The following is a 26129-nucleotide window of genomic DNA, read 5'->3' as shown; positions in this document are numbered from 1 at the left end:
GGTAAGCTTTCCAAAGTTATGAAATCTATTGTGCATATGCACAAGGAGAAAATTTAAATTGTACCAGCATCTTTGACTCTGATCAGCACGCTTTGATTCTGCCACTTTAGTGATACCCTTTAAAGAATTCTTCTGAAAAGTATACTTTCTCAAATAAAAATAACAAAAAGCCAACCTATCATCTTTAAAACAAGAAAGCCCAAAATTTCATCAGACCCTCACGTGGATTATCACAACAGCCAGGATCCCTGTGGTCCACAGCAGTCCTCTGGATTGCCACCTGGATTAATCTGCTTCACCAACAGAGCAGAGAGCTCTTGTGCCTGATGTGGAATGGCAGCAGAGGAGGAAGAGAGCCAAGCTGTGCCGCTGGGCTTCAGGTTCTCAGGGACATCACAGAAGGCTGAAACTTGGGCAGAGCCAGATGCCACACTAGGTATGTTCCCCTCTGGCCTCCTTTCTCCCATCCCGCATATCCTTCTTCTCTGTCCCTTTCCTTGTTGTCCCCTGTGCCTTCCCTATCCCCTGGGTCTCCTGGTTTTGCACATCTTGGAATCCTGACCCTTCCCACCACTTCCTTTCCCTCTGCCCTCTCTTCCTTACCATTGCTCTCTTCTGCAGCTCCTTTCCCCATCTAGTCCTTCATCTTAAACATATTCACACAGCTCCTTGAAAGCCAGTCCCTCCACCTCTCTGCACCTGCCTCTCCGCTGGCTCTTTACTCATTTTTTCTCCTTTACGGTGCCCTTTCAAAGTGAGAGAAGCACTGTCAGAGCAGGAGAGAGCCCCCCGGCCCATGGCTGTGGTGGGACAGTGCCCATCAGACAAGCAGTTTCCAAGAGCATCCCGCACCCTCCATCCAGCCACGCCAGGTCTCACCGGGCCCTCCTGGGCTGTCCCACGTGCTGTCTGCACATGCAGGCAGAAGCTCTGAGGACATGACTAATATCACTGCAGGGGAAATATTTGAGAATGCAACAACAAATGGGATGTGCAATAAAGTCCAGTATTTTGAAGATGCCAAATTCAAGTGTATTTCCCTGGGGATTGCAAAAGGCATACATTTCAAGTCCGCTCTTCAAAGCATGGAGGCACTGCAGCTCATGAAAAAACAGCTGGAAAAATTTACTTGAGATGGCTGAAACAATATGTTTTCTCCTAATCTTGTTCTTGGAAACAGCAAAGTCCTTTTTGCTGACACTTTCCAAAAATTCACCCTGAGGCAGACTCGCAGCATGGGAAATTTCAGCTTGAACTGTGTGAGTTTGGCAAAGTCACGAGCAACTAAAGCAAGGTCTTACAAAAGCAAGCAGTGAAAGGCACTGGCCGGAGGCATTACTGTCAGCAACTGCAGCACTTTCAATGCTTTAAGAGACAAACATCAGTTGTAAATTTCAGCCTTGAAGAACAGGAAGAAGGTGGCAAAAATGTAAATAAACCATTTCAGCATTGGGGGTAAAAAGGCTGCCTTCGTCAATCCAAGAAAGATACCATGTCTCTAAACTAAACCCTACATTTTTATCTAGAGTCTGTTAAGAGAAACTGGAATGGGAACTCATTAGCATCTACTCTAATACTTTGACCTTCTGAAAATGACTGTCATTATTACTAGTGCTGTGTATTGATACTCTGCTTGGCACAGCACAACATGCAAGATAGATGGTCTCTGCCAGAGCAACTGAAAACAGGGGTTTAGCCAAAAGTTCTCTGGTTTAATCATCCTTATTTTCTTCCTTTTCCCTTTTATCAGTTGGCTAAAAATTATAGCATTTAATCACATACAAACATGTTTCCTTTCCCTTTCCAGCCACAAATAATAATAGCCCAATCCACTGGAGTTTTTCCATGACTTTGATGAGAACTGGATCAGATCCAAAATGAAATGGTTTGGCAAGGAGTGGGAGACCTTGTAGAAAACAGGGATAGTGGTGAAGGGTTGAAACAGCAATCCTTATAGCAATTTAAAATGGCACAGCCAACTTTTCATATCTAATGATACTTCCCAACAACAGAACTTTTTTCAATTATGTTTCATTAGAATCATGTCCTTAAGAGGACCACTGCAACAAAGCAGAAACAGAAATGCAGTTAATAGTTTATGTTTGGATTACAGTGGTGTTCAGATCTTAACTGAGATCAGATGCACACACCGCATTCAGTAAGAGCAAACACGCAGCATTGACATTGCTCTGATATTTTGTGCCTGCACTGCCCCTTGCTTTCTCCACCTTTTCTTTTTATTCCTGGACCTTTCATGAACTTGAAAATGATACAGGAAAGGCTTCACAGTGATCAAAGTGTGCTAACCAGCTGTTATGTGTTAAATGCAGTGGGTTAGTCTGAGTAACTTCTGTAGTTCATCAGGTCCTATGTAAGGATTCCTAGAATATCCTAAGTAGGAACTAATCCAAAAATACATAAAATAAACACAAACTGGCCATCGCTACAGTTACCAGCCCTAACTCCCTATACCTCCATCACTCATTAACAAGGAACCCTCTGTGGAATGGCTGATTAATAGCCGTGCTGCACAACAGTCCTGAAAGCCACCAGATCGGATTGTTTGCACACAACTATGGCAGCAAACGCTCACCATGGGAACTTCCAAATGAAGTCCCCACCCCATACTTGTGTTAGGGAGGATGAGGGCTAAGGTGGTCCGAAAAAATTGCTTGGTGGCCAGTTTGGGTGTGTGCCTTTCAGGCTGTGACCATTCTGGCCCTGGTTCATCGCAAAACGGATTTTCCTTGAAATTTGAGAGCTATCCCATACAGGCTTAAAACTTTCTCTTTGTACAGCAATTAACATAGTACGTTAACAAGCTGGAATACAGCAGAGGGCCAAAACCCTAATGCATGCCATACATTTAATTTTTTTTTTTTTTTGGCAAAAAAAAGTTTCCAGCCTCTCCAAACCATGATTACAGTCAAAAACAAGGCAATTCCCTGCACGATCAGCCCCCCCTCTTGAGCTCATATTTAACACTTCCTGTGCTTTAACCACCCTGAATACCCCTGTCAGCTCTGGAATTTGTTTTGGCTTGTTTTCTAGCACAATCAAAACCTTATGGTCATGTTCAGCAGATAGAGACCAATGTCGGCAACTGAATTTTGTCTTTCAGCAGCTGCTTGGTATTGCCTTTTGGTCAAGAACTCTCTAATAAAACATTCACAACAAAAAAAAGGAAGGCAGAGACAGTAGATTAAAAATAATGATTTATCACAGACTGATATATTCAGACACAGTTCTGAAAGGAGGCTATTTTAAATGCCACCCTCTTTTTGGCTCATCACTGAATTTTCAAGTCAGTATCAGCTTTGCATAATAAATGCAGGAACTGGTAGAAATGTCACTTAACGTTTGGTAGAAGCATCCCGCTTCCTAAATTTGAAAAAACAGATACTTTCCCAGTGGCAGACAAACACCACAGTACAAAACACTGACAAAAGCTTAAACAGCACCTGACATATTCTAATCTTACTGATACACAAAAATTCTCAGGTGGTAAATAGTGCCAAATGGTGCAGTGGCATCAACACCTCCCATTTCTAATTATACGCAACTGGATGCATTTTAGAGCTGCTCCAGAACTTAATTTTTACCTAGCAGAATTAGTGTAAAATTAATTTGGGGCTATTTGCAGTATGGCTACATTACATGTAAAGAAATCATTTAACAAGTATCTATATAATATAATCATATAAATATTTATGAATTTGTAAATATAACTTAGAGACCATCAACATGCAGGTAAGGAATAAGCTTTTTATCAAGAGATATCCTTCTTCAGTTGCTTTTGAGGGCACATTTTTAGAAACTTAAATTATTTATCCTGAACTAATTACTCAGTTTTGGAAGAATACTAATTATTCTTTAATTAAAGTGATTTTAAATCTAGCATGTAGTGTCACATCTTGGAAACGTCTTTGCAGGATTGCTTTGTGTCCTTGCACAGAAAATAACTTATAAATGCAAATCAAGTAATTAATATTTTAATACAGACATTCTGTTGTTTTTTTCAATTGAGAGTCTCAAAACAAGTAATGCTGCAGTTACAAGCATGGATTCTAAGATCCAGAGCCAGCCACACATGGCCTTTGTGCAATATTCATCACATTTTACCAGGTTCACCCAATTAGCAGGATTATCATACAATTCGTGGGAAGGTTTCAGTACATTTGGCAGATGGAGACTTCAGTCATGCTTTATAAGGCTCAGATTCTACACGAAGTCTTTGCAGTGCAGAGCAGGGGGGAAGGAGAATAAGAAAAGGAGGCAGTGAAGACCACAAGCCTGGTGGTCTTTCTGTAGGACACCTCCTGCCAAGCAAGCTGGGGGCAGCAGAAGAGATACTCAAGTACCAATATGGGATGTGCCAAGCTCAAAATGAGCAGATTCTTCCTCAAAGCCAGTTCCCTTAAAGCAGCAGGAAAACACCACTGAGCAGTCCATCCAGTTCTCAATAGACAAGGTACAGAACCTCACCAGATCTCAGACTAATTTAGTTATTTCTAATATTAATAAAGAAACAAAGGGTATTTTCATGGCATTTGGCCTTTGGTTTCAAAGCAAATTTAGTAGAGTTCTTTCTGTTTAGATTATAATTCTAAAATGACTGCAGAAATCACAGAACGTGGTTGTCTTCATCTGACTTAATCTGCTAAATACTAAGGATTTTGTCAATGTTGTACAAGGCACAGGAGAAATTAAGGGAATAACTTCCTTAGCCTAAATTGCTGTCATAACCTCATAATCGTGATAATTCTTAAAATTGTGATTTTGACGTAAATTATCACCATTGAATCAAAAGCCAAAATAAGAATAGCTTTAAATGCTAACATGGCTGAATCCACTCTGTGCTGAGCACAATGTGTAGTTACTTGTGTTTGTAAAGCAGTGGTATTTCCACACCAGAGACACCAGGAATTAAGAAGCAGCACTAACAAGCACTTTAAGGTAATCTGGAAGCAAATGTAGGAACAATATTGCTTCAGCCTCATCAAAAGCCAACTGAAATAGAACAAACAGGCCAGAATATACAATAGCACCGTCAGGGACAATACAGGCACCACTTTTGTACAGATCAAGTGCCAGTCCTGTGGGTATATGGGATTCCACGCACCACCGGGGTTTTGTGTGCTTGTTTCAGGCGCGTTTGGAGATCTCAGGCATGACTACAGTGCAAAATGCAAAGTCTTAGCCCTAAGCCAGCAAGTATCAGTAAGATGAGACCTGGCTGAAGATGTTGGTATAAATATGCAGAGACCTGCAAGTGGTAACTTGCGCTGCTCTAACACAGCGGTGTGTAGGAGACTGGAAACAACTGGCCATAAGTCCATACTACAATAAACCATTTTCTTTTCTGCGTATGTACTTGATCGCTCCGGCTACCAGCAGGATCACTGCAGTGTCACTGCATTTCAGTGGGTCAGAATCAACCCCGTGAATAGCAGTAGGCACAAGTTGTGATGGAAGGAAAAGTAGGTTAAAGAATATGCTGCGTGATAAAATGACACATCAATCAGATCTAGCTGAAAAATGTCTCATTTGTCTAAAATCATTGTTTCAAAGACTGAGAGCACAATGTAATGATAGCAACAACTCTTGGCCTGCAAATAACATTTTTTATCTTCGGTAATGATACATAAAGTAAAAAATACTGCCTTTGACTTTCTGGAAATATCTGCTTTCTCTTAAGCAGATCCCACTGAAATAACGGCAAACACATTAGATGGCCAGAAATGGACCCAGGCATAGTAAGTTCCTTCTTGAATGAAGGGGTGGCCCAAGGTAGGCATTTTAACCCACTTTACAGAAATGACAAAAAGGACATAATGGTGCTAAAGGAACATTGCTTAAAAGTATGACTGTTCCTGCCCTAAGGTTATCCTACCAATGTTTGAATGATTAGAATTAGGTTTTCCTGTTTTTCCCTTTTTTTCCTGTAGCTGTAGGACAAGGGGAAACAGAGAAACTGTCTGCATGAATAGCATTGCCAGATGTGCTAGTAAACAAGTGGAAAAGTACTTATTTTTTGTAAGCATATTCCCTGAGCTATTACTTACAGCAATTGTAGGCAATACTTACTCAGAAAGGCATTTACACGTTTCCTCCTAAGCACCTCCCCCACTACAGTACCCCTGCACGGGCCTAATGCTGAACACGGGAATGGCCCCAGCGAGGTCAGCGAGGCCACCTTGTCCATGCTTGACTGCAAACGGAGGCGTTTGCTGGTCTGGGAGCTGCTGATGGAGCCCTTGCTGGGCTGGTGTTTGTGTGTTCCTCATCACAAAACCTGATTAAACCCGCCTTTGTAACTCCAGAGTAGCACGGCAGAGCACGACGTGGCAGGTAACAGCACCACTTCTTCCTCTGCTACCACCGCTCTGGATCTGACTCCTGAGCCTCACCCTGCACAGGAGCAGCCTCCACCTCTTTGCCCCAGTGCATTGCACAAGCAGGCCAGGCAGCGCTGGACGCCTGTGCCCAAGCAGTCCATTACTCAGCACCGACACGAGGATGGATGGTACCTCTCTTTTCCCCTGTAAATGGCACAAAGTCTTCTCTGTCTTTGTGCTCAAGTGCTTGCTTCTCCAAGTATGAGAGCAGGCGCTCTCTGTCAAAGGGGCCCGTGGCAGGTTTAGTGGTCTGATCCTTTTGCCGAAATCCCGCGGGAAGCAAGGCATTCTGTGAAAGAGAGGCATGTAAAGGAGATGAGGCAGTGTCATATAGCGTTCCAAATTTCATTTCAGTGCTGTTTTCTAAGTTAAATCATTCTTCGTGTGTTATCTCACATAATGCTCTTTGGTGAAAACAGTAACACACATTACCTAAATGTAACCATTAAAACCAGTGTATCTGTCAGGCTTCTGATTGTACCACCTATTAATATTTTTATTAACCATATTTACAATCACAGTACCAAAGGACTAAGCGAGATCAGAGCTCTTTGTGTTATCCTTATTATAACCAGAGTTTGCAGTCCAGGTAAATAGACTAAGATAAGTTTTCCATACATTTTCTTCTCTTCATTTACTCTTCTCTCTCCTCATTTTTCTCTCTCTCATTTTTTCAGAAATTCCTTTCGTTCTAATGCAGCTGTCTCTTGGACTTCAGAAATGAATGCATGCACAGAAAGTAATTAGTGAATGATGTGGATTTCACATCTAAATATTATGCAGGAAGCAAGCAGATGAAATCCAACTTTAAATATGTAGCTGTGTGACCATGTGATTGCATCTGCATCCCCATAATACAGGAAAATGCATAAGGCTCACACATTTCAGTCCAGAAAACCCCAGAAAGGAATACAGGTACATGGAATTTGTAGCATGTGTGCAGTAAAGCCAACGTGTTGAAGATGCTCCAGAGTACTGCAGAAACACTTCGTCACTGGCGACAACATGCACAGTGAATCTGATCCATGGCAAATATCTAGGGAATTCTGAGCACATCCAGTGAACTCAAGCCACTAGACATCTTACCTGGGAGTGCACAAGCATGTCCAGAGCGTTACAAACTTACTGCACATATGTAGCCTGACTACAAATGCACTATGGCCTGTTTTGTTTGTTGTGGTTTTTTTTTTTACTGTTTCGTGTCTCCATTTGAGAAGTGATAGTAGCGAGAGAAGTGGCAACATGGAGGGAGAGAACAGTAAAGCCCACCCTTAATTTCCAGGTAAATTTCTGCTATAGAACTAGAAGCTATACATCTATTGTGTTGTTTCGAATTGATTTTGTTTCCAGAGTGAATGGATTTTATCTGCCACTTTACTTGCCAGTTTTCAAATTCCTACATCAGTTTGGAAGGTTTTGGGGTAGGTACAGTCAGAATTCCCATCTAGTACACTTGTGACTAACCTCATTATTGTAGGACTAAGTGGTTCCCAAGGCAGAGATCTTTAAACTCTTTGTGAAAGTGTCTTCAAATACTCAAATCATCCTTGCTGTCTAGAAAATCACAGTTGTGTAGCTGAATCTTATTTTTCTTAATCATGCCTAAATATATTCTCTTCAGTTAAAAATATCTGCGAATGACATAGTCAATCCATTTCAGAAGTTCAAAAGATCCGATCTTCACAAACACACATTATGTTTGTTTGTTTATTGCTGGGCTCAGAAATAGCAGCCATAAAAAGCTTCTCATCATGCTGCAGTGTACAAACATGATTAAAGATTTAGATTGCACACAAGCTCATGTCTAAATAGGCAAGGGATAGAGAAAGGGCACAGTGACCTGTACAACAGCAAGTAGCACATCACAGCAGGAATAAAATCAACGTGTCCCTAGCCAAGCTGCCCATACTTTAGGGTACATTGCCTCTGCTGGAACAGAATACAAATATAAAATGCTGCAGTATGTGACATTTACAACAGGCAGCTTTTGAACTATGATTCCCCTGGCCACCATCACTAACCTCAGGGTCAAGGTCATCGAGAACATGCTCTAGCTGTTTCAGTTCATCCTCTGAGAGTTTGCTGAGTATTTCATCTTCGTTGATATTCTTATATTTCTCCAACTCTTTTCGGAAGGGCAGAGACATGGCTCTCGCTGCACGGCTAGATTGATGATGCTTGTCAAGATTTCAACCATCCAGGAGTACTGAGCTTCTTGCGACTTCACTCACTGTTAACAATAAAGCATTATGAGTATGTCTATTTAGCTGATGTAATCCTAATAAGCCCTAATAAGCCATGCCGAGAGTCACATTTACACTTTATTAGTGAAAACAAAGCAGCAAGATGTCCTGGCTCAGCAGAGGGGGTGCGGGAAGTGCTGGGGCTGCCTGTGCAGCAGTAGCCAAAGAGCAGGGAGGGCTGCAGTATGCTTGGGAACCTCATGAGCGCAGTGGCGAAGAGAAGCTTTGAGAGGTCGATAAGAAAAAAAACACTGGGAAGTTATCTTTTCCATAGAGATGAATCTGTTTTATTTAATTTACTTAGAAAAAAAGCAGTATCTGCTTGTTCTTTTTGCTAAAGGCAGAGGGAAGTGGTACAGTCACAGAAAGCAGTCCAACGCTGACAAACGAGAAGCAAAATGTTATCCTTTGAGGTGTTCTCTCCTATCCCAGCTTTGCCGGTGGCTGAAAGTTTACCCACATAATCTTGGCTGGCTTTTTGGTACATTCTGGTTACTGAAGCAACTTTAAAGTATGCTGGTCGGTAGTCTTATTTCAAAATGTTTGGCTACGAATGACAGCACATGATCAAAATAATCCTTGCAGTGAGGATATGCTACTTAGCTCAAAAGATCATCTGTAAATTAGTCTGCTGCATGGGGCACCTGCAGGTGTTCAAAACACAGTCATGAAAAAGATATGGACTTAGTATTTCACAAACCCCTGTTGGATGATCCCAACTGATCAGTAACAAGTGTCATCTGCATGGCCAAAATCATCAATGCCATATAAATTGTTATATGACAAAGTGCTATGAAGGCGGCGAGGCGCTGGCCCAGGCTGCCCAGAGCAGCTGTGGATGCCCCATCCCTGGCAGTGCCCAAGGCCAGGCTGGACGGGGCTGGGAGCAACCTGGGCTGGTGGGAGGGGTCCCTGCCCGTGGTGGGGGGTTGGAACTAGATGGTCTTTAAGGGCCCTTCCGACCCAACCCATTCTATGACTCTCTGTCTTCACTTGCTCTTTTTCTCCTGTCCAGAACCAATTCTAGAACCAGAATGTGCCTCTAAATGAAAGGAGCGGAAGAGAATTAGCTATGACCAGACACAGCATCACCTGGGGACTTTAATTGTGTTCCAGGCCGTCCCAAGTCTGCCCAGTTTCCCACATCAGCACCAGAGCTCTCCAAATCACACAGCTAGCCGTGCAGTTTTACAGCTAAGGTTTTGCATTCACAAATTTCAGTGTTATGGTTGATATGGAAAGCAGCCAGCTGGCACCTACATCTGGCTTATGTATCAAACCAAACTCCAATTTCCTTTGGCCAAATCTTTGTCATAAGTTAACAAAAGCCATGCAGGTTCTGTTGCTCTTCATAACAGCTGGAAGCCTGATCTTTATTTTTCTTCTATTCAAAATCCAAGTGAAAATGTTGCATTTCCTTAGATTTTCACTATTAAAATACTAAATATCAAAACATATCTCATTTTTCTGTTTATTGAGAAGACTAGAAATCAGCAACCTATAGAAAGAGAAAATAATGATTAGTAGAATTAGAAATTTGAAAAATCTGGAGTTCTATGAATACTGCAAGGCATGGCAAGCCTTGACTTCAAACACTTAAACATTCTATTCTAAGAAAAAGCATTATTTCCCCTAAATTTTCATTTTTTCCTTACTACTGCTCTACTTGTTGTCCCTGCTTTCATAGCCTAACATCGTTGTCAGGCTGTTCCAAACTTCATGGTAGAATTCAACTGTTCTTTAAATTGAAAATTTATTTTAGGAAGTTAGTCAGCATCTAATGTTTCACAAAGCTACAGCAGTTGTTAAAAAAATCTTATATTACCAAAATTCTATCATATGCAGTGAGTGTGAGAGATATTTTTGCAAAAAAAAAGTCCAAAAGAGCTAACGTTTCTGTGTATTTGGTGCTTAAAGAGAACACTAGTTCTACATACACTTAACTGATACAGTTTGTTACCAAAACTACTTGTTAAATAATGAAAGCATACTATTTAAAAGCAATAAGTGTATTTGTTTAGATTGTAAAAACAAATTCAGCTGCAGTACAACATTTCTGTGCTAAGGCATCAGATGCCTTCTCTAAGTTTCTTTGGATAAACTCATTAAAAAGTAACATTTCAGCTAGCAGCCATTAACTGGGCTGAAAATTTCTTTGAGGGGATTAGACCTCTTTAAACTCTCTTTAACAGTTTAAATGATTATTTTATTAGAGTTTAATCGCATCCCTGGAAAAGACAGAAATGTAATCCCATGGTTAGGTTAATTAAATATTGTTGAAAAAGCAACTGCTAAGAGTATGTAACAGTGTCCCTGGCTGAGGTTGAGCACTCGCGCTGTGCAGGGGGCCTGGCCCCAGCACCCCTCCCCCCGCGGTACCCGCACAATTCCATCCAGGAGTGCAACTAAGGATTGTTCTACCGATATCAGCAAAACAATGGCTTTTGTGAAAAGGTTTGCGAAGTTGAATCTGGGTGCTAACGGGTAATTACTGCAGAGTATGGACTGTGTGTACCAGACATTTCTGATTTCTTTGTGAGTTACCCAAGTGCTTGGCCATAACAGGGAGATGTGCCAGGAGACACTTTGCAACAGGTGAGGGTTTTCAATGTTGTAACTGCTTCCTCTTACTTTTGGAAGGGAAGGCATTTGACCACGTGCAGCAGGGATACCCAAAAAGAAATATAAACCCAGATATTAAAGATGTATCAGTCTAACTTCCCTCATGGCATGAAGCACTATGTTGGATAACCCTTGTTAGATTAGTGTGCATGGAAGAGCTTAAAATCATGCTTTTCATGCATGCATACATTTGCAACAGAAACTCCTTTTATGTTTTCCCTTTCACAACTGAATCCTACTCTTTTGTGGCTGAACAAAAGCAGAAGACACTGCTTAGGGAACTTCTTTGTCTACAATCCCAGTAAGTAGTAAAGCTTTTCTGGAGCCTGCACCCCACTGTACAGCCTACTGAAAGCTCTGCTGAAACGCTTACCGTTCGTGTCCTGCCTTTGTGCTCTCTACTGACCTTTCACCACAATCACACTGTTGGAAACCAAGGGAACGAGGTGAATCTAACAACTCAGCATCATTCAGTCTGGGAAGGAAATGCTGAAGTCTCGAGTTCACGTACTCTGTAAATTGCTGTCTAATGTGATGATTACGATCTCCACCTTCCTAATAGGATTTCATACTGTTAATTTTGTGTATGTAAACAGGACCATATGCTGTCTGTGCTGCTTCTTATTGTGGCTTGACTTTTTGGAGTGTGCACATACTGTTTACTTTTTGCAGATTATATCCACTGGGTTTTCTTTGTTATGATTACTCTATGAAAACTTTAATCCGTTAAAAAAGCAATCCTAACTAACCTCCCAACTACTGTTATTTTGAGCATACAATAGCAGATCAGATGTCACACAGTAGAAAGGAGATGTTCAATCTAATTGCAGAGGGGATATACTGTTGAATGGTCGCTGCATTAGGGACACTGAGGGAAGCAGAATGAGGGACCACGGGTTAAGACTACAGAGTTTCCCTTCAGACTTACTGGGAAGAGTGAACAAGGAGAGTAAGGAATGGAGGGCCACAAGTCCCCTATCCCCACTTCCCCACCCGTTCAGTTTCAATAAGGAGCACTACAGTTTCCCATGGGCTCAAATACCCACTGTTAAACAGCACAGCATGCTGCTGGATGCCCAGCACGTGAAATCTATGCCGATTCAGGGTAGTACACAACTCTAAGAGGTAGCATTTCTGCTGACCACGTGCTACTTTTAAATCTTTGTAGAGCGCAGATGTTTCTTGGTGAGCTTCAAAGACTCCACTGCTATATTTTTATCTTTGATTCCTTCTAAAGAAAGAAATGCATACTTCTGTTTTATTTGGGGCAGCTTTTTCAGCCATGCCTGTCAACACCAGAATTCAAAATAATGTTTTCAAAGACAAAAAGAGTGTTGTTAGTCAGCCTGCATAACATCATTATTGCTCTATGTAGTCAACACCTGCTGTGACAAAACTCCTCTACACTTTGCTGTGTTCTGTAGGTACTTTTTGGGTATAATCCTTATACACTGAAAGGGCTTTCTTTCTAGGGTAGCTAAGCTGTAGTTTCTGCTGATACCATAATACTGTCATAATGCTCTACCATTGACACCGATAGTTCTTTCGAGAGGGAATCAGTCCTCTGCTGAATTAATGTTAGATGTCAGAGAGGTCCCACTCACATTGCTTGGATCCCTTGAGATGAGTTGGAACCTTAGAACTATAGTTCTATAGTTAGAACTATAGAACCTTCTATTGACCAGCAGCTACAATGGCACATCAGGTCACTCATGCTGTCTAAAACACAGGCTACATACCTAGAAAAACATACTGTCTCTGGGATCCTGTAGAGATGAGAACACCATGATACAAACAATGGGAATTTCTAGCTTTTGATAGTGTGTACAAGCTAAGAATGAAGCTGCATGGCAATGTGCATTTATTATTATTATATATGAAAAGAGATGGGCTGAATGGGAAAAAAACCCAACAGTTATTTTCATTTATATAGAAAAAAAAGAATGTTCTTATAATCATATTTGAGAAATTGTTCTCACTTTTCCAAATCATGGCAACTGGTGTTTAGAGAGGAATTCTTGATGTATGATCTGTTTTAAACTATCTCTGTATCCACAGTGGTGGATATTTGTGCTTTGAAAAATAGTTGTGAAACTGATCGATAAATGTGGAAACATTCTTCCCTTTCTCTAAATAGTCTTAAGTAGCTAAGCATGAAAATAAGAAACAGGTGGAATAAATCTCAAGTTAAAATGATACTGGACCAAATAAATAGGATTGGGGCCATTATGATTAAGAGCAGCGTTTGTGCAACACTGGCAGCTGCTCAGTTGAAGGAGGTGCTTGTACTGCACCATCCAGGCAGCGGAGTGCTCCAACCTACGCTTAATTCAGCGCCACACAGGGGACCGCTCTGCTGTCCAGGAACTGCTCTGAAAAATAAGACTGTGCTATTGAAAGCCCAAACTTAAAAATAATTAAATAAAAATTTTAAAAATTGATAAATACTCAATTATTGAACATATAAATAAGGTTCCTTTTTTGTTTTTATACTTAAAAAACAAGACTAATATGTACTTTCTAAGCACAAACATATAGGAGAAGTATACTCAGAGTTCCCATTTTGTGGTGCAAAATTTCTTCTTTGTTTTGAACTAGGAGGTTCAGAAATCTCAGAAAAGACAGAAAGGAAGTGTTAGGGCCAGCACAGCACAGAAGTATGATAGGAACATACAGTGAAGTATTATGAAACTGGTTTTTTTTGTGTATGATGAAAATGGTATTAGCTACAGGTGCTGTTGTAGATCGAGACAGTAGACACATGAAGGAAACTTGCATAGGTGAAAAATGGAAGAGAGCTCAGTAGGAAAGGATTTGGTCTTCTAGAATCCCTCAACTTTTCCACCCGTTTCCCAAAAAAACCTTCTGAAGAACTCACGACATAAGGAGCACTGAACTGTTCCTTGTCTAACCCTTTCCATCCAGGGCACAGCGTGATCAGGTGGATCAAAACGAATAACCTGTTTCAGGATTTGTAGAACTGGGTCCCTCGCGAGGGTGTCCCTGGGGCTGGCGGGGGAGCACATCCAGCTGCACATGGCACTGAGCTCAGGACTAGCTCTCAGCAAGTAACAACATGACCAAACCTCTTCTATTCCAGCCCAGTTTGCCATCTTTTGCCATACTGTAGCAAAGAATCCCTAAAAATCCCTGTATATTTAAAACGCTTTTTTTCTCCAGGGCTAACATAGGGTTATTTCACATTCTGTTCCTAGCAACTGGCGTAGTACTGTATAGGGACTGGTAAATAATTAACAATTACGTTGTCCTAATATTCGACTAGGCCTACACGTTTAGGATAATCATTCAGTGATCAGAAACTCCAGTTCATAACTGGATGAGCCTTTCCAAACCCCGGTAACGCTTATGCCACTCCGCAGTTCGCATTACAGTTGGCTTCTCTTCTAAGGGACTGACAACTCCTATGCAAATAAAGTGTGAGTCATCAATTCACTTTAATGGGAGTTCAATCATGCCTTTTATAAGAAAACCATCATGTATGTTGCAAAATTATCCATTGTACTGTTATTTATAGAAGATATAAAGGGATGTACTCCCTTTGATTCAGATAACATGAAAGGTTTTTCACTGGCAATTAAAGAAAGATGACATATTAATGCTTCTCCCACTGATGCAGAATAAAGCTATATAGTAACTAATTTCAGATTATTTCTAAAATAATATCAGTGGTGTTATTCATAACCGTTCAAAACAGGAAACTAAGTCCTGTGAAGGAAGTATATTTCTTTACAATGCCTGATGAATTTATAACCTGCTTCTCTGCGTATTGTCATATTTTTAGATCATAGCCACTAGAATTGTTTCCACACAAAAACTGACTAGTTATACAGTGACCATATGATGATTTAGGCCAGTCTTACATTAAAAAAAAACCTTTAAATCACTCAATTCCTACCTACAGGAAGAGGATGACAGAAGAAACGTAAGTGTTAGAGATAATACTGGGATTATGTACAGTGCTCTGGCACTCCAGTCAAGTATGGGAAACAGAAAAGCCCAGAGAGACCTGTCAGTCTGTTGTGTCCCCTGCAGGGAGAGAGTCCCCCTTGCTTTTAGAGGGGTAAAGTTCAGTTCTAAAATAAGGAAGCAACCATCTGCTATTGTGCTCATTGCAACTGGTAACTTTGTAGAACTGCAAGGTAGGTTTCTTCCATCTTTAGAACTTAAGTTGATTATTTGAAAATCCATGCAAGGTTAATTACCTTTTCTAAAATAAAACCGTAACATAGTTACTGTCTGAAACTGAAGGCAGTTTGAAGTGCTAGGCTGAAAATCCTGGAGAACAAAGTCTTTTTATACAGACAAAATGGACTATGAAATGGCAGTTTAACCCACAATTTGTCACCTGTAAGCTTCAGCTCCGACGTGAACAGAAACACCCTGTGCCAAGCTGTACTGGTGGTGGTTGACTGACGATTCCTCGGACAAGACTTAACATCACAACCAACTAAGACTATCAGTGATGATATTGATCAGTTATAAGTGACAGTAGGAGTGCCCATCTGATAGCAACTGGAAGAAAACAGCCTCATTATTTTCTGTGAGGCACCAACAATATTTTGACCTCTTTGGATAACTACCAGACCCTGCAGGTTTGATTCTGCTGCAGACAGGTGTTGGTTTACCGTGGAACAAGAGGTTGTACCTCCCCTGGTCAGCAGCGCCCAGGGACATACATGCTCCCAGTCCTGTGACACAGCAGCCCATGGCTCTGTGGCCCCTAGATGAACACGGATGAATCGGTTCCTGCACCATGCACATTACAGTAATAGCTGTGATGTTTACCAGATGGTGTCTTCACCCAGTTCAGTGCCCCAGATTTTCTGTTGTGTAAAGAATTGTACTTCATGTCATCAGCACGCCTACCATGAGTGCAAAGCAAAGCACACACTGGGGTATGAATTATCTGCAGCTTTGTAAAAAGGCATCCTCAGGAAACCAAAGGCGAGGTTCTGGCACCCTCACTGATCGATCATGTTTACATGGAGCCAACTGTTGTGGTACTTTAAACACCATCAGCCACATGAGAGCTTCTCCACTTCACTGTTCTATTGGAGGAAAGAAACACCTTGTTCGAGGTCAAACAGAAAGTCTGTGGCAAGACAAGGAGTTGAACCATCTTCCAAATATCAAGCATTGGTCAGCTTTTATTTTGGCTGTGGGTCCCTGCTTCCATGGCCTGTCTTCCAGGCATATACACCAAGTGAAAACACAGCAGAGATGGAACCACAGGCTGGGTTATGAGCATACACTACCGACTGCAGGACTAGACCCTTAATAATGGTCACTGTTAGGTAACTTTGAAAAAAATCTCTTTTTGCATCTTTTCTGAGCTGTTTTGTCTCCTTCCAATGTACAGAGCCAGCGTAACTACCTACGTTTTTTGGATTTTAGCTGTAAACCAAAGCCAGAAACCATCTGTGATGCGCACATCCTGATAGCTGAAACAATAAACAGGAGAAAGAATTGTACCGGGAAACAGACTTTTTATTTACACAACAAAAGAGATCAGACCAGCCCTGGAAAAGACAACACTAGTGTTTGTTTTTCACATGTGGGAAGCATCAACAGGAAAAAAGGACACTGGGTTCCACCTGTGCTGCCAACAGATAGGGAATGGTGTGCCACCTTTTTGTCACTGCTCTTCTCAGGTTTCCCTATTTTAGACTAGCAGCTGGACCTGCAGGCCCAGCTGTTCCTTGAAATAATCCTGATAAAGAAGGATTTAAAAAACAAGTTTACAGATTTCTGTGGCACCAAATAGTGATGACCAAACTCCACCATTAAAGAGAAACACTGCTACACTTGTGTGCTGTGGTCAGTAAACAGAACTTACACGTTTACCCTGCTATTAACCTACCATGTGCAAATGCACGTGGCTACAGGATCCTGTCTGGTGCCTCTCAATGCAAAACCCTGCACAGCTACCACCGCCTCGGTCAAAAGGATACTCAGTCATAGGAAGACATCAAACTATGAGAGTCAATAACTTAGGAATGCTACAAAAAAACCCTAGAGCAGATTAATAACAGCAAAAATGCATCAGCGTTGCTTGCCAGAAGTTGTAAAATACTGGAAATAATAATGATTTGGGGAAGGAAGAAAAGTTATGCAATAAAGCGCACCATTTCAAACAAAATTATTTAGATTGTCAAGATGAGAGAGGCTAAGTTCAGACAAATCCAACCAAGCTAGATGAATGGGAGAAAAGATGCCTAAAGAATATAAGTCGGCAAAGTCACTAAAATGATTCACATAACCTTCACATTCTACATAGAGCTAAATATTTATATATATATATATAGTGGAAGCCAGTTAAGAACTGCATGGCATACAGCACTACAGCAAAGGCAGACAGTCTATTAGATAGCAAATGGGCGCAGAATACCACGGAAAAGATCGTAATATCATTAGTATAATTGCGCGAGACACCTCCATACACCCCTGAGTTTGGGTTGATTTTTCTAGTAATGGCATCCCTTGCAAGGCACTGGAGGATGCAATGCCTGCAGTACTAGGCCAGTTGGTCCCAGGTGTTTCTTTCCCATTACATGTTCCTGCCTCCAAAAGTATAGGGCAGAACAGAGGAAGTTCAAGGACAATTTCTGAGAATAACCAGTTAAAGAAAAGCTTTTTGATAAAGTTTTCAAATGATAAGTTTTCAAAAGATCTACACAGTGTATCATACATGGTATAAAAATATTATTACTTCTTCCACTTATTTTTAAATTGATATTTGATATTGATGCATTTCTGATTTTTTTTTCATCATTAATGATTTACAATGGTTTTTTCATAAGTTTATGTTTCTCCTAAGCTCAGGGTGGTCACACAAATCAAACCAGTTTTCGTTTATTTTTCAGTGTTACAGTCCTCAGATTTCTCTACATGTTTCCCACTGATCAACTGTGGATTTTTACTCTGGCAAAAGGAACTCCCCCCAGGCTTCCATCAAAGCAAAACCCCTTGAATTAGCAGAGGGCCACCCTGATAATGCTGCAGTCAGATGACAAAATAGAGCATGTGTGCTATCTAATGCCGATGTGCAGGTTTTGAGGACACGTTTTGCTCATCAGGAGCTTGGAAATATCCCTGAATGTTACCAAATCCACATCCTGATCCCGAACCTGTCACTGGTACATTTATCCCGACCCTCTCCGGGTAACCACCCGCCATCGGTCCTGCTGTATTTCTGACGTACAAAAGGCACCAGGTCTCCGAGGAGAGACAGCTCATCTTCATCGCAAAAATACCTTCTTTCCGTATTTTATTCCGCTGCTGCATCTAATCTTTGTCGTTTATCGCCTGCCATAAAGGACGCGAGCACCTCGCGATAAACACGCGCGTCCCCCTGAACAGGCGCTGCTTAAAACCAGAAGGCGAAAGGGGAAGGGCGCTCCGCACCCTGCGGGAGCCTCGGGCACCGCGGGCCGCCGGGGCGAGCCCCGCCGGGTCCTGCCCGCCGCGGACCGGCTCCAGCGGCCGCCGGGGTGGGGCCGGAGCCCCGCGCCCCCCGCCGGGGATGCTCCGCGCCAGGGATGCTCCGCGCCGGGGATGCTCCGCCGCCGCCGCCGCACCTCCGCGCCCCCCGCCCCGCTCCGCACCGCACCGCAGTGCGCGGCGCCCCGCGGAGCCGCCGCCCCGGGCCCGCGGGCGATGCCCCGGCGGCCCGCCCGGCCCCAGTCCCCGCCACGGCCCCGGCCCCGGCGCCTTACCCCGCTGTGGGGCCGGCCCTCGCCGCCCGCCGCCTGCGCGCCCCTCCGCGCCCGAGCCCAGCGCCGCCCGCCGCCTGCGCGCCCCTCCGCGCCCCGAGCCCAGCGCCGGCGGCGGCAGGTGGGTGCCCGGCGCGGCGGCTGCGCACCGCGGCCCCTGCCCTGCCGGGCACGCTGGGACTCGTAGTCCGGCGGCCGGCAGCAGCCGCCGCGGGGTCCGCGAGTGGCGGCACCGTCAGCCCCAGCCACCCCCCCCCAGCAGCACCAGCAGCACCAGCAGCACCAGCAGCACCAGCAGCAGCACGCCCGCCCTCCCCTGGCCGGGCCACCCCCGTGCTCCCCCTTTCCCCCCTCACCTCTTTCCATCGCTTTCTGCCTCACGCCTGCAGGCGAGGTGGCCCCTCAGCCATGTGCAGAGCAGGTGGATCCCCCCCGCCTGACTCGGCAAGCCATGGTTTCAGCCTTACCCCTGCCCCGTGTGCCCCCCTGGGTGGGAGCCTGCAAACAGGCTGCCTGCAGCTTGCCTGCTCTGCCCGCCGCCATCGTCGCCCTGCCCCGTGCGCGGCCCTGGGCGCTCACCCATGCACTTGCCACGCGTGGGCTGATGGCCTCAGCAGGTGTGCTGGGCGCTTCTGGGCACACGTGGAGGCGGCCAGCCCTACGGACAAGGTTTGCTCCTCTCACACCCTCTGCAAACGGACCCGGCCAAACAGGTCCTGCGGCAGAAGCCCCAGGGCCCTCGCCCTGCACCCAGATGTGCCGCTCCAGGGAGCCAGTTCTGGGGTGGAGGGAGCTGACCGCCGAGACTGTTTTGCTGTTCTTCCGCTCTTCTCTTAATTCATTTCAACAATTCAATTTATACTTGTGCTTTTATTCTATACGAAAGTTAACTGTTAGCTGAAATTTTATATAATAGGTAATACAATTGGAATGTAGCCCCTGTAATCAAGTATGTCCAGAATTTAATTTACCCGATTGCCTTCACTGGGTACTGTGTTTTAGCTGAAACCAGGCCCTTGGTTCTAAGCACCAAACGATGAGTCACTAGCAGCAGAAGAGCTATTCCCGTGATTAAAATGTCTTTAAGTTTCATGATGTGTTGGCAGGAAAACAAGACATTGCCTTGTTAAGAAGCAGATGCCACACCACAGATGAATTTTCCTATGGAAAAAGAAGCACAACTAGGATAAACAACGCCTTCGGCTTCGCTCCATACCCTGCCACACACCGCGGGCACCTGTAGCAAGACCTATGGCAGAAAACTCAGACTAGTGTCAGGGACTGAAGGGTCACCTTGGGCATTTTGCCACTGCTGCTCAGGAAAACACCTGTATCCACAACAATGTGCAGAGTGCACAAAGATGCTCCAAAGCTGCAATTCTCCGCTTGCAGCCTCCTTGCCCCAAACTTCTTATGAAATGGGATATTCAGCCACAAGTTAACAAAGCTTTTGCTAAACGTCCAAAATGTTATTACATTAGCAGAAACGAAAAAGAAACAGATCCATTTATTCCACAGTCTTCTCTCTCTCTCTCTGTGTCTTGCAGCATTCCGAGAATACAGAGTTTGCACCCATGGTTTTGCTTGTTCAGTACCAGAAGTGTCAGGGAAGCTGGATCGAATTGCTTTGAGATCTGCTGCTCTGTAACCGGGTGGCTCAGGCTGAAGGTGATTCTGTTGGTTCGGTGTTGGGGTTGAAGCTTCCACTGCAAACAGGCCTCATTCAGACATGAGGCAGAGAAATGTGGATTTAATTCTTAACACGGATTAAACCCTCTTTTGGGGTTTAATCTTGGTCTGTAGAATCGGGGCTTGAATTACTCATAATTATACAAATACTGAGAGGGAAATGTGTGTGACCATCAAAGAGTGGAAGTTAACTTTGGAGTGTTTGCTTTTCGATAAACTTGTGCAAAATTTTCACTCAGATTTTCCTGTCACACCTTAGAAATACATTTGTTAAGTTGAAAGTCTTTCTCAGTCGATACAAAGGGAAGAACCCTTCCCACAGACTTTTCTGTTTGCAGTTGCCGTGTATCTGCTGACAAATTCACTTCTCATTAGTTTGTGTTAGAAAAGTAACAACTTAAGACCTCTGCCAGGAGTACACAGTTTGGCTGCAGTCAAGGTTTTTCTTTTCTTTGGCTGTGGTTTCATGTTTCTTTCTTCCTTTTACCTCATGCATAGTATTTGCAACCAAAAAATTAGAAATGTGATCAGTCTTCCTGCATTCGTGAGACATACAGACAAAAACATATGTGGAAAATGTGTTAAATGCAGATGTACACAACAGTATACTTACAAGTATAGGGATAACATTCTCCTTAAAATCACAGCATACAAAGTAAACCATATCACAATTCAGTCTCATATACAGGGTGGGTGTTTTAAATAATTTGTCATTCTTCCCAGGCCGCAAACTAAAAAGACAGAAGGGTTCAATACAATTCACAAATCTGAGCTACACCCCACATACAGGCTACACTACATCCCATGTATGGGCTATACCTGCTATGATACATTTACACCAAATGACTGTGGGCACCTGGGCTGACCGTATTTCCCATGTGTGGGACTTCACAGACCAGCACGCTGAGAGGACATCTAAAACTGCAGGGCAGGGCTCCCACACAGTCCTTTTTCCCCCGGTAGGAATCTTTGCTTAACATTTTGCCCACCTAGGCTTTCAGTGCATTTATGTACTTGACTTGTTGAAAGCGCAGTGGCAGAGTTAACACCCAAATGATACAACAGCTGTGGGGACAAGTACTCCAGAAAAAAAGCTCCTCCTGGAAAAGCCTTCAAGAGCTGGCGGTCCTCTGGATCCCAAAACAACATCTTTCCTGGCTCTGCCTTCCCTTTGAGCACTGACACTTCGGTTCGGAGCTGCTGCATGGTGAATGCAGTGTAGAGGTCCAGCATTTTTCCAACGCTGCCTAAACTGAGCTGGGGCACCCAAAAGCAAGTTTTATTTCACTGAACTATTTGTAGCCAAAATGCGGTCCGTTGTTTTAAAATGTTTGTCACATTTTTTCAATACAAAAAGCAGAGGGGCTGTTGTGATCTTTTCATCTGTTTTCCTTATAACACAGCTTGTAAGACTTTGCTTAATTAATTCCTGCTTGAGCTGGAGCTTGTCTTCTAGACAAGCATCTGGACTTGATTACTGTGTTGTGCATGTTTTGATCTCTTCCCTAAAAACCAGCTGTTGATCAAATTCAGTGACCTGTATGTGAAAAACCTTGGTTCAGTGCCTGATCAGCAAATCTCGGACCTAGGGTAGAGATAAAATTCGGCTCTTGCTCACGTGTAAAAATGACTGACTTGCGGTGACACTGCTGAAATGGCTTTGAAAGAGAACTCAAGTACGTAGCCAGCCCTAATTCGTAAGAGCCTGATGATTCAGCCCTTAAAATGCTGGCCAGCAGCATCTCAAGTGGTCAAACCCCCATCTATATTTAGGCTGGAATTTTTTAATTGCATTGGCTTGACAAATAACAGAATTTTCTTGGACTGTTTTATAAGGCAGAGTACAGCAATACATTAAATAACACTAAAGGCAAGTCATCTGTTATTTCACCCAAACTTGATTTCTGTGAACCCTTCTATATCCATAGTACTCTAAATCCCAATAAAATACGTTTAGATTTGGACACTGCACTTGCCGTAGTAGTAACAGCAATAATAAATACCTCATCTGTACCAATTAATTTGCAGCAGTAGATCTCAAATTGAATCACCATCTCCATTGTGCAGGTGTGGGAAGCGAGGCACAGACCAGATGGTTATTTTAAGCCCAGGGCCACTCAGTGGGTATGCCATCAGGGATGGGAACACGGGACTCCGGAAGGCTGAAAGGTGGAAGGAATCACCCCAGGACATAAGATGACCACTGCTGACCCTGGGACTGGCCCTGGCAGCTCAGCATCCTCTGTGCCCCATTTGGGAGAGCTACACAGCACCGCTCCGCTCCAGGCAGCACGTCCAAAAGTGTGCCTCGGGTTGGCTTGCACTTCCCCAGAGCCAGCCACATGTTCTGCTCCATCCACAGAGACAGTTACTCTGCCACCCGCCCCAGCTCTGCTGCCTGTGCTGGCAGGAGAAGGAGGAGGCTCTGGAGGTCCAGACCAACTGTCCACTTCCTTTAAACTGTCCTGTTTAAAGTGGTTTGCTCCTCAGAGCAGGAGCTAATGGGTACTGTCCTCTCTTTAAAGTGTCTGCTAATGGTAAAGATTTTCTGCTCCATCTTTTTCTCTCCAAACGGATCTGCAGGACACCTTGTTCAGCGGTGGATTTTCTTGGATTTTCTTCCTTACCTAAAGAGCCTGAGGCCCTCGGTCAGACAAGGGGCCTCTGCAGCTGACCGGTATGCACTGGGGATATTTCTCTTAGCACGTTTCTTTTATACAGCCAATTCACAGTGAACTCAATCATTCTGGATATGTCTAAACTGTCTTAATGGTGCACCCAACAAACAAAGCCCCGTGCAGCGTGGCTGCAGGTGCTGGGCAGGGAGCACATCAGGGAGCATGTGGGCTCCTGCAGGTAGGGCTGGGAATGCTGCAGGTCTGACAGTCGGTGCTTGAGCTTGTCTCCAGACACGCCTCGGCAGGCTGGCCCCGGGGCTGGCTGCAAGGCAGCCATCTGCACGGGGAGGAGAAAATTCCAAAAGGCATGTAGGTAGCTACCCCTGTGGCCTCCTACCAAAGGCTGTGTAAGCCAGCCCGCTCTTGGGAATGTGCTCCTCTTAACCCTTCATGTCAGAGCACAAAAGCCTCAAAGCATGAGGGCTGTGTCTCAAGAGAGACTCAAGGACTAAACCATGTCCTTCTTTGCTGCCACTGGAAGGAATATGATTTCCTCGCTCATGATTTGTTTCAATCTGAGTTTGGCCGCTCTCATTATATAGGATTACATAGGATAGAGGATCTAGGCATCACTTTTTATTATCAACTGGTTGACTGACAATATCTTTCCTGTCTATATCCTCAGTGAATTCCCCAGCCGGGAAGATATTTCTGTCTCAAACCATATACGCTGAACCCATGTTCTCCATTTGTACATCAGTATTGTGGAAAGTAGATATATTACAATTTAATCAGTTTAGGATTATGTCTGAGGCTTTGGATGTTCCTTCCCTGCCGTGCGCAGCAGAGCTCAGTGAATGGCAGCAAGGATGCCTCATGCTGTATCTGCTCTTGCTTTGCATGTGCATCCTTTCAGCACTCGTGGCAGTTCCGCTGCTGTCCAAGTTTCCTATGTCCTTTGAGGTTTCATATTTGCAATACTTCCCTCGCCCATGTATGATTGTCATAAATTATATCACAGCCTTTGAAAAAGAAATCCCTCTACTAATCCTTTTGAGAACATTATGTTTGCCCTCTGATAGATGCATTGGTCTGTCAGCTCGGAAAATGCCAGCCTTCTAATGACTGGAGGATTATGAATCTATTGCTGAGCATTTGCAGAAGTGCTCTTGTGGTTATAAAAGCATCTCTTCATTCACCCTCGGGCTCGGTGCCAGAAAGCCTCAGCATGGCTTTGTGGGTCTCTTGCCTCCAGCACCGAACAAGTGAGACTCTCACAAGAAAGCCCAGCTCCATCCCCTGCTGACCGCTCGCAGCCTCCTCGGCACGCACTGGGAGTTTCTTCCTTTGCAGCGGAGCGTGCCTAGATGGTTCAGCCCAACACATGGGACTGCACAGTTCTGATGTTAATATCATTTGTCAAATGGATTTCTGTTCCTATTAATAATAGTAAGAGCCTCAACAGTGACTTCAGCACAGCCAAGACTTTGCAAAATATCTTTAATTAATGTATTAGTCATAAGTTACTAGAATTTAAAATATTTTAAACAAACTCCCTATTAAATAAGATTATGTGTTATACCTTACACTTTATGTATCTTATGGAAAGGAAACCTTGGCACTATTGAAGCAGGTGGCGGAGCTCACGCTGACACCAGAGGGGCCAACATTTCACCCCCAGTTTCTTTTCCCAAATCTGCCAAGAGTTTCCAGTGAGTCTCTGAACAAATCAGTGTCTCAGTATTACCTACCACGTAAGCCTGGGCACCATTCTTCTCCAGGTCACAGCAGTGTTGTAGGGCCCTTGATATGTGGAAAACACAGGTTCAAACAGCTATAGCCATGCTGACGATTATTGGTTATTATTTTCATGCTACAAATGCCTTATCCTGAAGGCAGGATTGGCAGTGTCTGCAAGGAAGGCTCCTCAATGGTTTCTTACTGTAAAATGCTATTTTCCTTTACGTTGCCAGAATGTAGGCATTCAAATGGCACACACCAGCCTTAATTTTAATTGAGTTTTGTATTTTTATTTTGAGGTGTGGGAAGTTTACTTGTTTCCAGCATCAAGGTAAGAAGAAAGTAAACCCACGGTGAAAGATCCAAGCCTCTGCAGACTGCCGTCTTTAAGCAGCTCCAGCTTTCACATACACAGAAATGTGGTACAGAACCAGCTAAATCAAGTAAGATCTTTCACCGTTTTCAACACTATCTGTCCAGATCACTTCCACGTTATAAACCTTTAAAAAATTGTGCATAGCTGATGTTTTACTGGCACAAGGTGTTTACTAGTACATGGCGTGACACGGCAAGAAATCAGTGTGCAGGGAGCACATGGCAGCCCAGCACCGGGGCGGGCAGGCACAGCCGAGGTGCTGAGCGCAGGGCGGGCACTGCCCCTGCTGCTGCCACTGCTTCTGCCTCAGCTCCTGCCTCTGCTCTTGCCCCGCCGCTACCCCTGCCTCTGCCACTACCCCTGCCTCAGCTCCTGCCCCCGCCGCTGGGCCAGGGCGCCCAAGGCCCTCGCAAGGGCCCCGCCGCCCGGGGCAGCCGCACAGACCGCAGGCGGAGGTGCAGCCGCTGGACAGGCCCAAGGAAGCGGCTGCAAGAGAGCCGCGGGGGGGCGCGGGGACGGCGCACGGGAGCCCCACGGGCGGCCCTGGGCTGCCAGGGAGAGCGCGGCCCGGCCGCCGTGACCCGCCGTGCGCCGTCCTGCTCCTTCCCCGCCCGGCGCGACCCCCGCCGCCCCCCGCCCGGCAGACCCAGCCCTCCCGCAGCGCCGCGGTGCCGGGGGGCGGGAGCCGCCCCGCTTCGCCCCGCTCCGCG

At 44.2% G+C, this 26129-nt stretch overlaps 1 protein-coding gene across 2 annotated transcripts in view; it reads right to left on the bottom strand.

The window, feature by feature from the left end:
• LOC308066998 (tropomodulin-2) overlaps positions 1-25793 on the bottom strand; it is a 43336-nt gene extending 17543 nt beyond the window's left edge. The window contains exons 1-3 of one of the 2 annotated variants that reach the window (XM_080395084.1): positions 19000-25793; positions 8420-8628; positions 6531-6687 (exon numbers count right to left, since the gene is read on the bottom strand). In XM_080395084.1, the coding sequence (XP_080251210.1) occupies positions 6531-6687; positions 8420-8545 (283 nt within the window). In that variant the 5' untranslated portion in view covers positions 8546-8628; positions 19000-25793. The remainder of the gene's footprint in view (positions 1-6530; positions 6688-8419; positions 8629-18999) is intronic. The other variant, XM_080395083.1, reaches the window with a different exon arrangement.
• Between the last annotated feature and the right edge of the window lie 336 nt (positions 25794-26129).

This window comes from Falco punctatus, assembly GCF_963210335.1.
Source record: "Falco punctatus genome assembly, chromosome: 7".
Lineage (NCBI taxonomy): Eukaryota > Metazoa > Chordata > Aves > Falconiformes > Falconidae > Falco > Falco punctatus.
This window is presented reverse-complemented; position numbering and strand designations above follow the sequence as displayed.